Genomic DNA, 15,854 nt, shown 5'->3' with positions numbered 1-15,854 from the left:
TGCTCCCCCCTTGGATCTCCTTGGAGAGGAGAATTGGAGGCACAAAAGGTAAAGATGATTGGTTAAGGACAATTCACTGGAAGCAGCAATGAAACAAGAAAACAAACAGTAAAAGCAACGATATTAACAAAAGCATAAAAAAGAGAGAGTGATTCACATGCAAAAATGCTCACTGCAGAGCTCAGAACCTGACTGCAACCTGAAGAGATTCCTTCCTTCTGGAAAGAGACTGCCTTTCCCCCATCCCTGGCAATGACTTGAGGTAGTATAGAATAAGTTGGGGTCCTAGCCATGCCCCCTCCTGACTACTGCAAAAAATTAACCTTGTCCTGGTTGGAACCTGGCCTTGTAACTCAATATCCAGGAATAAGCAGTACTTGGGCAGAATCTTCTAACTGTATACCTAGTATATTTTCAGTGCTGGATCAGTCAGGACTGATTAATAGAGTCTTTTTAAGTTTTCCTGTCTACAATATGAAGGAAAATCCTAAATCAGGAATAAGTAATGCCAGTACAGTTCTCTCTTAGTTGTGTTCAATCTGCACCATCACTTTGTAACGTTCAACAGATTTCATGGCCACAGAAGCTCCTTCTATATTATAAACCCTAGCTACCTACCTATGTGAGGTATGGCATGCTCAGAATGCCATCCTGTAACTTTGTGAAATACTGCACCATAGAGGTAAATTATTTTGCTGTTTTGATCTGCACTGCCCATGATGATGGCAAATGCCCCTATCCTTTTAATCATGAGAGGGGGATTTTTCCCCTTCTAAGTGATCATAAATCACCATGAAACTTGTATTATAAATGGGATGTCCTATCTTTATCCTCATTTCTACATATTTATCATGTTTTTCTAATAATTCATATGGTCACAGTCATGGTCAGTTGGTGCTACGTTACTAGATGCATCGCACGTTTTTGTTCAAACTTAGGTCGGTTCTTCCAAAGCCATATCTTCAGTTCCTAATCTTCTCGTGTGAAGCAAAGAGTGTTGGAGGTTTAATAACATTTTTCATATTCTATTTCTACGATTTGACACAAATCTCTTTTTAACTACTGTAGTGAACTTCAGCTGGCTTTGTGACACATAAAACTTTTTATGCTTGAAATAATAGTAAGGCCACAAAGCCTTCCATTCATTTAAATCTTCATCAACTATTCAATAAGACTGAATTTCTGTAAGTGATTTTTCCATTTAAGTACTATAGTCCTTCAGTTTAGTACAGTACATGAAATTTAATAATACGGCAGACATAATATGAGATTAAAAGACTTATTAAATGTGTTTATTTCTGCAGTAGATCTAGAAATCCACCAGTTAAAAATGAAAAAACTACTTACGGGAAAATAGTGAAAGTGGTTGTGGATGTTTGACACCTGTCTCATTTGCAACTGAAAGGAGAAAATACAGAGAAATAAAAAGCATTAAATTTAAATGTTATATTAAGATTAATGATAATACGAATTTTTATGCATCTATAGGAGAGAAAACTGTTCACAGTAACACCAATTGCATTAGTGAGTACAGTAAGAAAAAAGTAAGATTAATCCATCTATATAAATGAAATGTCCCAGTAATTTTGGAAGCCCAGAGGATGATTTAGTAGCAAATCAAATGAAATTAAAGGATCTGTGCAAAGGAATCCTCTGACATTTGGAACTGCATGTAGATATCACCTAGGATAAAAACTGTACAAATCCCGCTTTTTTTTCCTGACTTAGATTTATATTGGCATAGGTCAACATTTCTGTGATCCAGACTGTACACAGTTAGTCAAGAGCATAAACAATTCTGTGGGGTTCTCACAATATTAACTACAGCCGAAAAAGAGGAAAGTTTTCTAGGAGAGGAATTACCATCCACTCAGGACTTTTTTATTTTTCCTAGAACTAGAATAATCATAAGGAAGAGCATTGATAAGCATATTGTAAGTTCACACAGAAACCTTGCCAATTCTTTGCTTTCTTTTAAAATGCTGTTTTCTATATACAAGACAAGCCAAGCTAAGAAATCTCAGAAAAGGATGCAAACTATGACAGGAACTGAGAGTCACAGGTTCGTAGAAAGATAATGTCAACTAAACTATAAAGGACCTTTTGAAGTCAGAAAAGACTTTGATGAAATTTAATTCTTCTGTCAAGGCTTAAGGTTGTCAGTTTAAGTTTGGCTTTATTTAAGGCCCATATCCAGTGTCACTGAAGCTTTCTTACTTCCTCTTCAATCTCTACTTTCTGATTAAGAAGGCTCTAGCACTCACTCTAGTGAACAGAGGGTCTTTTAATAAATCAGTCTCATTTTGCCCCCATTAACCAGCAGCCTTTACTACACCAAGTGCCTCTATCAGCCTGAGGAACTCGCCAGGTTGGCTGGAGCAAAGGCTCTGACATCCTGCAAGTCCTGCAAGATGCCCTTCCTTGGTTTAAGTCTATCACAGAAACTGTAGCACAAACCCCAACCACATAAGCTCTCCTGGGACATTGTGTGCAGACATTGGAGTGGCTGAACAGAGTTATGCAGGTCCAGAGTGGGCCATAGTTTCAGAGTCAAAACTGGCTCTGCCTCAGGTGATGGCATGGTGAAGGAGAGTGTAAGACTACATGTCCTTTTGGAAGAATTTGTAACAAAGAGTTAGGACTTGTTTTCGTTTAGGAAGTCTTTCCTGCCTAAGAGTATTTTTCTCAAAAATAGTTGGATGTTTTTCTTTCCCTTCTCATTTTGCATCCCAGAAAAAGCTGCAGGTTCTCTCTTTCCCTGGAATGCAGAGAGAGAAACAGATGTTACAGGCAGGCACAGCAGAGAGGGCCTGGAGGAGAAGATAAGGGGTCTTTGAGAGATGTGTTTTGCTGAGGCCCAGTACTTTCACAGTTGGTGCAGGATTTCTTTGTAAGTTTTTAGTGTTCTCAACTTCAGAATAAACCTTTGGATTCTTTCCACTGCCTTGGCATTTTTGGGGGTACCTGCATGTACCGTACCACATAGAGAGGCAGCAGCATCCTTCATGGGGCTGGTATCAAAACAGTTGTATCCAGTGACATCAAGAACCACGCCTGAAAATACTGCTATAGCCAATATGTACAGGTCAAGCAGTCGGGCTTTGTCTTTAACTCAAGAGACAACAGCTTGCAGGGGGTAGGCTAAGAGACTGCCTGCCAGACTGGTGTCTTCTGGGCTCCCATGTATCTCTACCACAGCAGAGACTGGTCAAATTCATAATATGCACTGATATCTAAATTGGAGCATCAAGTGAACTATTAGATTACTGAGGAAAGGATCTGCTAAGGGCTTTTAACTGTGCTATTATTTGCTTTAGAGTAGTTCATCCACTTTGGTGGCAGATGGCACTCTCTGGTCACCAGGGCTTCAGGTGCATGGGTCTCTGTGGGAACAAGTTAAGCTAGCAGCACCTGCATTCAGGGGTTGTTGTGGCCTTGGGGTTGAGAAGGAATGTGTGAATCAAAACACTGAGTTTGCAAAAAATCCTGGGAATTCTAGTTAACTGAATGACAACACCAGGTGCTGTTTTTACCAAAAGAACCTTAATAAAAGTGGAATGCAGAGAGAGCTCTGTGGAGAATCTTGAAAACTGAATCATGGTGTGTTCAGCCTCATTTCTTCAGCACCCATATTTGCCATAGGTCTCAACTTTGTGCCATCTTGCAACAACAGAACTCCACCCAGCATCTGTGTTTGGGCAGCTCAGCTCCCAAATTCATAGCATCCAATACAACAGGTGTCATTAACCCTCTAAAATAAAAAAAAACAAAAAAACCCACAAAAAAACCCCACCAAAAAAACAAAACAAAACAAAAAATTTTTTTTCTCGTCCAGGCTGCATAAGTTTGTTTTCAGTTGGCAGTGCTTTCCAATGACATCAGATGGTGTCATATACAGAGTAATGCTCTTTCATCTGGAATACAGCCATGCAAAGCAAAGTGCAGGTAGTATAGCAAAGCAATGAGCAGGACAGAAAGCACAGGGCCTGGGAACTGTCCAGGACCAATGAGGTGTGTGCGTAAATAAGGGAAAGGTTTCAGAAGCAAAGAGGATTTCTGCATTTGCCCTGCTCAAAAATCTTAGAAGATTTTACTTGATGAAGTTTTTACTGTGGAAATTCTGCATATTTACCCTACACTTGTCTTACAGGAGTCTTTGGAGACACAAACAACAGACATGTAAATAAGACTTTTTCTTCAGATGGCCTGAAATCTTCTCAACCCTGTGTTTATTCAAGTTTATTAATAATAATAAGCTTTTGGATGAAAGCAGGTATGAATTAATAAAGCCGGAGAAAGAAGATGAATTTCTGAGAGAGCAAGTCACAATGCATATCAAAAATATTATCTAGTATTTCCAAAGATTTCCTGTACCACTGTCCCTTTAGATATGCTTATTCTCCAGCCACACTCTACCCTTGTAAGCTGAAGTCTAGGCTGATTTTCATCTGATGAGATTATCAGCATGAAAACTGCAGATATTTACTTCATTCTTCTAAGAATTCTTCAATTTCCACCCCACCATTTTATTTTTTTTTTAAATATAAAACTATACACATTTCAAGTTATTTTCCACTCTAACCTAGAAGCAAAAAAATCTTGGAAAGATATAACAAAGTGCAGGTATTTTGTAAGAAACTTCTGGTCCTTCAAAAAGACAGCCATGACAGGCAGGAGACATCATCCTCTAATCAACTCGTTACAGGAAAATATTCACAGTGCTGCCTGTGCTATCTTGTCCAGGTAGACAACAAAATAGCAGGCCTAGCCATTTCAAAAGCTTTATGTTGTATCATAACTACCTGGAAAGCTCAAAAGCCTCAAACTGCAATTATAAAAATATATCAGTTTTTTTATTAACATGGATCACTCATATGCAAGTTCACTGCATGCCCACCTTATAGGCAGGCTTCATTTTTTAATGCATGCCCTATAAAACCATTTACTACAGTTTGCCACCTTTTTTTACAAACAATATCCATTTCACCACTATGCCACCTCAGTCAATGTAGTTTTCAAAGATCCTTTGCCAAACTCCCAATAAAACGCAAAGAAAAATATACGACTTAATAGTATTGACTCATCAACACCGATAGACACAATATCTGTGTTTTGCCACTAAGTAGTTGAGAGGCTGTAAAAAGAATGTTAGGTATTTTTTACCCACCAGCAAAGACATTTTTTCAAGGTGACTTCTTGTTTTTTAATCAGCCAATGGGCAGATGAGCTTAACTATACATTTCATGCTGCTAGTAAATTTGTCAGTGTTAGGAAAAGTACATTAGATAAGGTCAGAACTCAGATACATTGAATATACAATCTGAATATTCAGATATATCTACACTCTTCTCTGAGATTTTTCTTTTCCCCTTCAATTCCACGTATTTTGAACAGCATTCCTGTGAAAACACAAAATTTTTGGATTGTCTTAACATATCATCTCCTGATAATCTTTTCCTTTAAAATTCAGAAGAATAAAAGACAGTACTGTGACTGCTGAGACAATTGTGTCTGTTTACGTTTTATAGGCAAATCAAAATAAGATCATGTCTGGAAACTCCAGCGACCTTTCTCTTAAAGACTATGATATTAGCTGTTTTATAAACTTACCAAACTCAGTCTTAAAAGTAGCTTGCTTTTCATGCTTGCTCATCTTATATGACACTTCGCCTGGGCCTGATTGCAGTGTCAGTTATGACCTATCATTTAATTTGTGTCAATTCATATTGATGTGTTCTTGTACCAGCAACCTCTTTAAACTGAAAGGGTTTTTGTCTGATGCTTAATCCTCCTCTAATTTGGGCATGGAAAGACTGAATTTTCCCATTTCATATTTTTTGTGGACTAAAATACCATGGCCATCCAGTTTTGACTCAAAGAGTAGGTATCTTCATATCCCCTTCTCAGCTTTATTGAACCTCTTCAGTGTCAATTCATTTTCTCACAGGTACCATATATAAACATTTAAGGGGACTTATTCTTGCCTGGTCATATATTAGTAGATGGCTGTGAGACATCCCTCATACATTTAACAGACTCTCAGATCACAGCAGACATTATTGTTATTAAGTCCTCACCTACATGATCTTTCACTCCATATATTCTATAGACAGAATATCCTCCGGCTCTTCAAGTTTACAGAACAAATGGCTCTGGTCACACAAGCTCTAGGCTGCTCTCATTTCCAACCTCTACCATGTCAGTCTTCACAGTACGAACAGCACAAGCTCTTTGCCTCCCTTGCCATACACATGTACTTATGCCTCTTGGCACACAAGTCACCAGCAGCATGTGATGGATCCATAATTGTTTGCTAAGAACCTGAGAATGGCTACCAGAAAAGTTGAGAATCGGATGACAGAAGAATAACTCAAAATATATAGAACTTCTCCACAGTAAGAGAAGTGGAGAAGTTCTTTTGGCTTTGGGTATATGACTTTTTTTCTTTTCTTCTTAACCTTGAAGTGTCAGGCTGATTTTCTACATTTATAGCTGTCTTGGTTTTGGTCAGGACAGGGTTAATTTTTTCCAGTAGCTGGGAAGGGGCAGGGCTAGGACATGGAGATTATTCTATACCACCTCACATCATTGCCAGGAGTGGGGAAAAGGGACTCTTTTTCCAGGGAGAAGAGGGTCCTCCTAGTTGAATCACAGAATCACAGAATCAACCAAGTTGGAAAAGGCCTCCGAGATCATCAAATCCTACCCATGACCCAACACCACACTGTCAACTAGACCATGGCACTAAGTGCCACATCCATGAGCCTCCTCTTCTCCAGGCTAAACATCCCCAGTTCTGTCAGCCTCTCCTTATAGGGCCTGTGCTCCCAGTTCCTTCACCAGCCTTGTTGCCCTTCTTTGGACACTTTCCAGCACTTCAGTGTCCTTCCTAAACTGAGGGGCCCAGAACTGGACACAGTACTCAAAGTGCGCCCTAACTAGTGCTGAGTACAGGAGCAGAATCACTTCCCTGGGCCTGCTGGCCACACTATTCCTGATACAGGTCAGGATGCCATTGGCCTTCTTGGCCACCTGGGCACACTGCTGGCTCATGTTCAGCACCCTGTTTAGAACCCCCAGGTCCCTCCCCACCTGGTCCCTCTCCAGCGACTCTATCCCCAGCCTGTAGCGCTGAAGGGCATTGTTGTGGCCAAAGTGCAGGACGCGGCACTTGGTCTTGTTAAACATCATACCATTGGATTCAGCTCATTTATCCAGTCTGTCCAGGTCCCTCTTCAGAGCCCTTCTACCTTCCAGCAGATTGACACTCGCCCCCAGCTTGGTGTCATCTCCAAATTTGCTGATGGTGGACTCAATTCCCTCATCCATCATCATTATCATGGCTAGACTTCGCGAACGAAGATTTGGGAAGGCACTATCTACATTTGCTACAGGCACGCTGGTGGCTTATGAGGCCAATACGTGACAGACATATCCGATTGCAAAAGGCGCAGCAGAAAGACTCCTTAGATGGTATATTCTGCAAGACACGGTTCTTTCTGCATTGCCTTTTTTCCTCGAGAGTGATCCTGCGTGTGTTCTCAAAGGAGACATCTGCGTTATAGATGGCGTGTCTGCAGGCCTCCCGATTTGAGGCCAGAGTAGACCAGTTATGGTGATCAATATGGCCAAGGCTGAGATGTTGTTTCAGGGAGTCCTTGTATCTTTTCTTCGGGGCTCCTCTCATGCGGCAACCAGTGGCAAGTTCACCATAATCCCCTCATCCAGATCATCAGTAAAGGTACTAAACGGTACCGGGCCCAACACCGATCCCTGGGGGACACCACTAGTGACCAGCCTCCAACTGGATGCAGCACTGTTCACCACCACTCCCTGGGCCCGGCCCTCCAACCAGTTCTTAACCCAGCAGAGAGTACGTCTGTCCAAGCCGTGGGCTATCAGTTTTTTCCAGGAGTATGCTGTGGGAGACGGTGTCAAAGTCCAGATAGACTATATCCACAGTCTTCCCCTCATCCACCAGGTGGGTTACCTGGTCATAAAAGGAGATCAGATTGGTCAGACAGGACCTGCCCCTCCTAAACCTGTGTTGGCTGGGTCTGATCCCTTGTCCATCCTGTAGGTGCTGTGTGATCACACTTAGGATGACCTGTTCCATAACCTTGCCAGGCACCAAGGTCAGGCTGACAAACCTGTAGTTTCCCAGGTCTTCCTTCTGCCCCTCTTGTGGTGTCACATTAGCCAACTTGGCAAATGTGGCAGCTGGAGCAGTGGGATGGATGAAGGAGGCTGTGACCCTCTGGGAGGCCCAGGATGGAGCGGGGTCCTGCCGGAGACCTGCGGCCTATGGAGAGGGAAGCCCACACTGGAGCAGGTTTTTCCCGGATAGGACTTGTGGCGTCTGTGGGGTACCCACGTTGGTACAGCTCATTCATGAAGGACTGCACCCTATGGAGGAGTGATCCATGGGACAGCAGTTTGGGAAGAACTGTTGCCTGAGGATGGACTCATGCTGGAGAGGTCCATCAAGGACTGTCTCCCATGGGAGGGACCCCAAGGGAGCAGGGGAAGGACTCCTCTCCCTGAGCAGCGGCAGAAACAACAACTGAACGTAACCCCCATTCCTCGTCCCCCTGCACTACTAGGGGGAGGAGGGAGAACATGGAAGGAAGGAGGGGTGGGGGGGAAGGTGTTTTTAAGACTGTTTTATTTCTCACTCTTTGGCTCTTATCCTGTTAGTAATAAATGTAAGTACTATCCCCACTTTGAGTCTGTTTTGCCTGTGCAGGTAATTAGTAAGTGACCACTCCCAGCTCTTATCTCTACTCATGAATCCTTAGCTGCTTTTTTTCTCTCTCCTCTGTCCAGTTGCAGAGGAAGAATGAGAAAGCGGCTTTAGCGGGTACCTGGTATCTGGCCAGGGTCAACCCACTACAAAGTGTTACCAGATTGTGATAGCAAGACATTCTTCTGACTGGCATACCCTTGACCACTAGTAATCCTCTGTGAATTTCTTCAACCACTCCTCCATTGCTCATCATGTTCCCCTACTTGCAGGATTTGACTGGAAACATTAAGCATGTTTATCTCTCTCTCACACTGCACCCTTTACTCTTTTTTAGTTGTATCTCCCCTGTACAAAGACACGGGTATATTCCTGCATAGCTGAGATGTTAAGTAAACTGTCTCAGTTTAATGAGACTTAAATGTTTCCTAGGGGGAATGAGTTATAAGGAAGACCAAGCTCCTCCCTCTAAGCAATTTTAAATCTGAAATTGAGAGGCTCCAATTTAGGAAATATGAAGAAAGAAAAGATAACAGCTCTTTATTAAAGGATATATGTGTATAGGTAGAACAACAAAAGAACACAAAAAAACCCAAACAACAATCCTGCACCCAAGGTTCCCACCAAAAACAGTTCAGTACTTTTTGCCTTTTGGTGCAATTCTAACTACCATCAGGAGGGGGCGCTGTTGGATCACTGGAGGAGCAGTGCCTGCAGTTGCTCCCTTTTGGCCAGCAGGGGACACTGTTGGGCTCTGGCGGTCGCTGCGGGTGGGCCCCCCACGTGTGGGAGAAGCCAAAATGGAGATTACCCCTCCCCACTGAGAAGGGGAAGGAGGAAAAGGGAAAAATGGGGGGTTCTTCCTATGGACTCACACTGTTCACAGCTGGCTCTAGCTGGGATTCCCTCCCCTTCATCATTGGGTACAAGCTGCTGCCAACATGGGAATGGAGGAGGGAAGAGGCGGCATCTTCCCTCAAAAGTTTCTCCGCAGATGGTCCTGGCTCCTCTGATTAAGTCTGAGCAGGTCCGGGCCGTGGGCAGAACAGAGCATGGGAGAACGGAGGCAGACTGTGGCCAAAGGCAGCCAGATGACCCGGTTGAAAACAAAATGAATTTCAGAGCCCTTCCACACACACACACACCTTCCCTGAGTCAGGGCAAAAGTAAAGTGAGTATGCCGTTTCCCAAGGAGAGGAAAAAAAAACTTACCTCCTCCCCACAGTCTTCTGAGGCCCATTAGCTTGGAATGTGAGGCTGCCAGCCAGTTCTTTTGCGTGTGTGAAGCACTCTAGCCAACCACCCTCCTCCTCCCTCATTCAACACCTTACTTTCACAGTGGTGCAGGGGAAAAAAATTTCAAGTTGGTTTTCTTTTTTAGAACGAGTAAACCTATGACAGAAACTTACCTGTCTGACCATGTAGAAACCACTCTGGCAGTCACATTCCCACCATCCCAGACTGTCACTGCTGAGACCAAAGCTCTTTCACAGCGAGTGGCTCCAGTGAATTGACAGGTGCCCCCCTTGACTCCCTACACACACTACACACACTGTCAGACAATTTCCTTTACTTGCTCAATGCTAGCTTTCCCATAGCAAATTCCAAGATGCTGGTAATTTAGTAAAATAAGTAATTTAATCATGGTGCAGCAACACAATAGCATCTTAAGCTGGGTGCCTGCAGGAAGGGACCCTGGGCAAAGAAATCTCTGGGCTTTTATACCCTTACAGTCTATGCACCCGTTCCAATGGTGATATTTATTCTGGGATCCTCTCATCCTTCACTGGCTATTGCAGAGTCTCTGGGTGACGGGCCACCCCCCTCCATAGCCAGTGCCACAAAGTCCTGATGCAAAGAGTTCACACAGCTCATTGCCTGGGGCTTCCACGATGTTCCCATATCCAGGGCACAACTGGCAGATTGCATCACAGCTGCACATTGAACTACCTGCACTGGGTGTAGTCCTCAACAGAGATGCCATTCTACCTATCTAGAAGCATGGATACAGGAAAAAAAATCAAGTGTTTGTGCCATTTCCTGTATTGCTTCATAAGTAATTGCTGTCATAGGATGCCCAGATACCTCAGTCTGATTAAGGCAGACTGGAATACAGAGGAAAGCTGAGTAAAAATCTGCAGAAGCCCCTTACTTCAGTACTTCCCTTGAGAGACTGTTTTTCTCTTCTCTCCACTCTCCACTCTTTGAGCCTGGAAAATTTATCTTTGCCCATTAGAATGGGAAACATCCAAATGTGGCCTTGATCATCTAATCCAAGAGGCACATCTGTTGAAAGAATCTTAGATGATGCAGGACATATACTGCTTCAGGCCTGCTTGCACAATCCGGCCTGTGTGCCGGACGGCAGGGACCTGTGTTCTCCAGCAGCAGATGTGTGTCCTTGAGCAGCAGATATCAGAAAGCTGCACAGAGGAAAACAAGGAAGGAGGTTGTTATCCAGGGTGTGAGAAACCAGAAGATGGGGGGGCCTGGATATGTGCCTTGGCTAGTAGAGCCAATAAAGTTATAGATATAGTGTGTGAAAGTAAATGTAACCAATAGAAAGTTAGAACAGAGCGTGTGAACCCTGTAGGACCCTTGATAATGTGTGTATTTTTGGAATAAAGGTAGACCATTGACTGTACCTCCATGAGGATGTGTCTTTGACTCTCCAGCTCATTTTTTGCATCTTCTCGTTTTACACATCCCCCATCACAAGGGTCTAAAAAGTAAGCTGATCGCCATGTGCTTCTGGCCACCACCTGAGACAGATGACTGAACTTCACATGCCTTAGTCTGGTTCAGTTCAGCAGCTCACCTGTTTTTTAAATACTGGTCTATCTATCAGATATAGCCCTTGTATAGAGTCACTAACTATGATGTAGTCTTATGTATGTAGACGTGATGTAGACATCACTCCAAATTAGCCCCCTTGTGCAGGGGCGTGAAAGCCCCTTCCATGAAGCATGAGTAGTTGGTACCTGGCCAAAACGGCCCAAAGGAGCCCTGGCAAAGGGCCAGTGGTGATATTTTTGTGCTGCAGAAAAAGGCAAGAAAACCCCAGAGACACTTGCTAGCCCACTGTGGGAGGAAAAAAAGCCTTCCTCCCCACAGCTAAAGGGCACAACAGGCCATCTTCATGGTGCTTGAGCAGCAGGCAGCAACCTAGCCAAAAGGGATTGGAGGAACCCTGAGGTCCTGCTGATGCTGCAGAGGAAGGCAAAACTTCCCAAGGACCAGTGCCAATCTGCCAGAGGGAAAATTCCTTTCTGATCTCAGCACTGGTGGTTAGCTATTCCCTAAGACTTCTGAGAGTGGCTAAAGGCTCCTGGCCTGATCGTCATTTAGGGCAAGAACTCTTCCCCTTGCCTGACAGAGTGTTCCAAAGCACTGGGACCCTTGGCAATATCTCTGCATCCCATTTCTTATGACTGCTGCACCTGGTTCCACAGGAGATGAGGATGGAGAGCTCCATAGTGTTCCTCCAGAAGGCTTTCCCTTGGTCTGGCTACTGTTCCCCAACTGAAAAAGCTTTGGACACCTTCAGGGGTTGGTGTTTCTTCTCATCTCCAGTTTTTCTCCCTCAGCCCTCTCCAAGTAATTCCACCAGCTCCTCAAGGACTTCCTTTCAGATGTCTACAGGCTGGCCCCAGGGCCAACTTTGACAGAAGAACATGGGAGGATACTCCCTTTTGTCCTGCCCCAGGCAGACCAGTGACTGCTGCGTTGCAAGGTAGCGGCACTGAGATATGGGGGTGATGTGGCTCCCCATACGCAGCCCTGCCTGCAGCAGCCCCACCCACCAACATCCTTCAGAGCCTTTGGGGGGCTGCCCAGGGTGCTGTCCCTGCCCTTAGTGGTCACGCACTGGGCACAGCTGTTGGACATCCCTCATGCATTCTCTACCACTCGGCTCTCAAGGACCAATCTCATGCAGTTACTCCCCTCTCAGGCCATGGCAGAAGTCAACCCAACAGACCACCTCTTTGCACCAGAGCTAACATCCCTGAGACCCTGCAGCAAGGAGGACAAGAGGCTTGATCTGTCTGGGCACAAACCCATTTCCTGGAGTACAAGGGGGCTGATTTTGGCAACTGCAGCTTGGAGGAAAGCCAAATGTAACCAGAGCTATAGGTATGAATGGATGGTGCCAACAGACCACCATGGAAATTCCACTGGCTTTGAAAAACAAGTGAGAGGAGCTAACACTGGTGTGGTGGAAAGGTCGGTCATTTTCAGACCTTGAACATGTGGATCAACGCCCAAAGGACGCCAGTTCACAAGGAACTTGTTCACTCGACTGTCTGATTTATGAAATCTAACCTGGCATGTAAGGCTCAGATTGAATCCCATCCCAACTTTTAAAACCCTGTTCTACCCATGCTCTTACGCTTCATGAAGTGAACTTGCATAAGTGTTACCAACTGCAAATCAGCACCAATTTCTTTGATAAAATAACCTGCTGTGATGTCCGAGCAATCATAGTTAAATTATACTAAATATACTAAATTATACAGTTGTATAAAAATATTCATGTAAAATGAATATTCAGAAAAAAATAGAGCTTCTTTATGTAAAAATTAAATTAATACACATCAGTAAGAAACAGTTCAATATACTTTTTCCAGGAAAAATACTGTAAAGACTTACATTAATATATATAAATAGGCAAAACTCCTCAAAGTCTGGAGGAAGATTCAAAAGTGTTTCTTTAAAAGAGAGTTTTCATCCACTTTTACTTAAGTCAACTAGCGAAAAGATCTGGATAAAGCAGTTCCTTCTCCCACCTTACTTTGACCCCTCACTGAGTGCATAGCACTGTTCCCAAAGAGTTTCCACTGGAACTGGATCAATGGTCAGATGATATCACTATTTACAAACTTAAGCTCCCAATCTCTCCTGTCATTTCTACATCCATAGAATCATAGAAAATAGTTTGGAAGGGACCTAAAAGATCATCTAGTTCCAGCCCCCTGCTGTGGACAGGGACACCTTGCACTACACCAGGTTGCTCAGAACTCTACCCAACTTGGCCTTGAACAGCTTCTCTGGGCAACCTGCAAGTTTCAATGCCTTACCACACTTGCAGTAAAGAATTTTTTCCTAATATCTAATCTAAACCTACTTTCTTTCAGTTTAAAAGTATCATCCCATGTTCTGTCACTACGTGCTGTTGTACATAGTCTTGCTCCATCTTCTTCTAGGCTCCCTTCAGATACTGAAAGGGTGTAATTAAGTCATCCCAAAGCCTTCTCTCTTCCAAGCTGAACAATCCCACCTTTTCCCTTTCTAATAATGAATAATCATACAACATAATAATGCATAATCAGAAGTCACTATCAGTCCATCAATAAACTAAACATAGCATAGACTCACAGAAGTATAGAGATGACTATCACAACATCTACCTTGATATTAGTGGGATCAGCACTGTAAAAATACCTGCAGTTAGCAAATATTCACATTGTATTTATTACTATTTTCATTCTAGTACACATTTTATTGTAGTAGGAAGAAAAGTGCAAGGAAGACTACTTTTGCTGCTATATCATTACCTTCTATTATGGTGCACTAATCCTGTCCTTACAGACTCTTAGACTGGTTGATTGTGGGAAAAAAAATATGGTTGTAAAAGGCTTACAGCATTGGGTCAAAAATGCTACAGTCCTTATAACAAATCCTTGAAATAACATAAACTCACCATACTGCTCTGAGTCTATCCAAAAACATATTCACCATGGCCAGATCATGGCTTTATGCTGTACCTTGCAAATTCAAAAGCAAGAGAGAAACAGCAGTCCTCAAATGCTGCAGTAAAGATGAGACCAAGGCTACAGAGACTTTTGTTAAACTGGGCATAAGAAAAAGATTGTACCTTCCTAAGCCTCAAAAGAATTTCTACAAAATCTTAAATATTTCTGCACTTACTTGAGGAGATAACTTTACAGCAAGCGACTGCCAACAGAATTTTCAAATACATTTTGGAGTAAAAAAGGACTTTAGTAAATTTCTCTCCCTTATGCACAGCCTCTAGAAAGTATGCTTGAGTAACAGGAAAAGTGGAGTGAGGAAAAGAAGTCAACATCATTGTTCACAGTAGTGGCTTTCATTTGACCAGATCAAGACTGGCACAGTCTTAGCAGAGGTGTGGAACAGATCTGAAAGCCTTAGGTATTTTGGACCAGCAGGTAATATTGTGGGACATAAACCAGAAGATGGTGCTCATCTTTTTTTCACAACACAATAAAAAGTGAAGTTTTTAACTTCGATCAAACCCACTAGACTGAAAAGATCTCCATTCTACACAAGTAAACATGCACATCTACTGTTCCCAAGCCCATCGTTGAAAACTTTTGTCATCAGTTTATTTTCTCCCACAGGTCTTCTCAATTCAATAGATTTCACTTCAGTGAAAACCACAACAAAAAGTTGACATTTACTGAAGATAGGCAGGGCCACATGAATTCTACTGTGGCACTGCAGACAAATTTAAACATCAACCTTACTCATGAATTTACATTCAGTTCAGTGATAGCAGAAATGCCTCTTAGGTGTGGGAAGAATAAAGAGAAAATTCTGCTTTCACTTGCACCTAAGAATAAGCTAGCAGAGGTGGGAAGGCTGCTGAAAACAAAGGGGCTGTGTGGGAGTCAAAGAAAGCATAATTTACTTTCCATCACCTAGAAAAGGAGTATCTTTTCTACCGCAAAATTCACACCCCCGCTTTAGCACTACTGCTTCTGAATTTTTGTCCCACTAATTTGCAATTTTCTGCATGCCAATAAGCAAGCTCTGTTCATAGGGAAAAGTGATATTACTGCTGAGAACTCAGATCAGGCTTGAGCCCATTTTTCTGCATTCTATCATATAAAAAAAACCAATCCTCAAGATGAGAGAGAACTTGTTCAGTTTTATCACTCCACTGTCACCCCATGAGATTTTGTTTGTTTGAACATAAAACCAAAATACATTCTAGGTGTATCCAGATTCAGAAGTACCTCCTTGTAGTGGTTTGGACTTTGTTTTCCCGCAGAGGATAAGAAAAGTGGTAGACCTCAAGGGGTGGAAACCCCTGGAAGCTTTGAAATTCTGTCCAATGAGCGCTCCTGCA

The 15,854-nt window shown here is 42.9% G+C and overlaps 1 protein-coding gene across 10 annotated transcripts in view; it reads right to left on the bottom strand.

The window, feature by feature from the left end:
* The window catches only part of PDE1C (phosphodiesterase 1C), a 333,339-nt gene that overhangs the window by 265,697 nt on the left and 51,788 nt on the right, over positions 1–15,854 (bottom strand). For all 10 annotated transcript variants that reach the window (XM_032690599.1, XM_032690494.1, XM_032690515.1 and 7 more), the window contains exon 2: positions 1,348–1,398. Coding sequence is in view for 9 of the 10 variants with exons in the window: in XM_032690494.1 (XP_032546385.1) it covers positions 1,348–1,398 (51 nt within the window). In the remaining variant the exon portion in view is untranslated. The remainder of the gene's footprint in view (positions 1–1,347; positions 1,399–15,854) is intronic.

Source organism: Chiroxiphia lanceolata, chromosome 1 (assembly GCF_009829145.1).
Source record: "Chiroxiphia lanceolata isolate bChiLan1 chromosome 1, bChiLan1.pri, whole genome shotgun sequence".
In the NCBI taxonomy this organism is placed as follows: Eukaryota; Metazoa; Chordata; class Aves; order Passeriformes; family Pipridae; genus Chiroxiphia; species Chiroxiphia lanceolata.
This window is presented reverse-complemented; position numbering and strand designations above follow the sequence as displayed.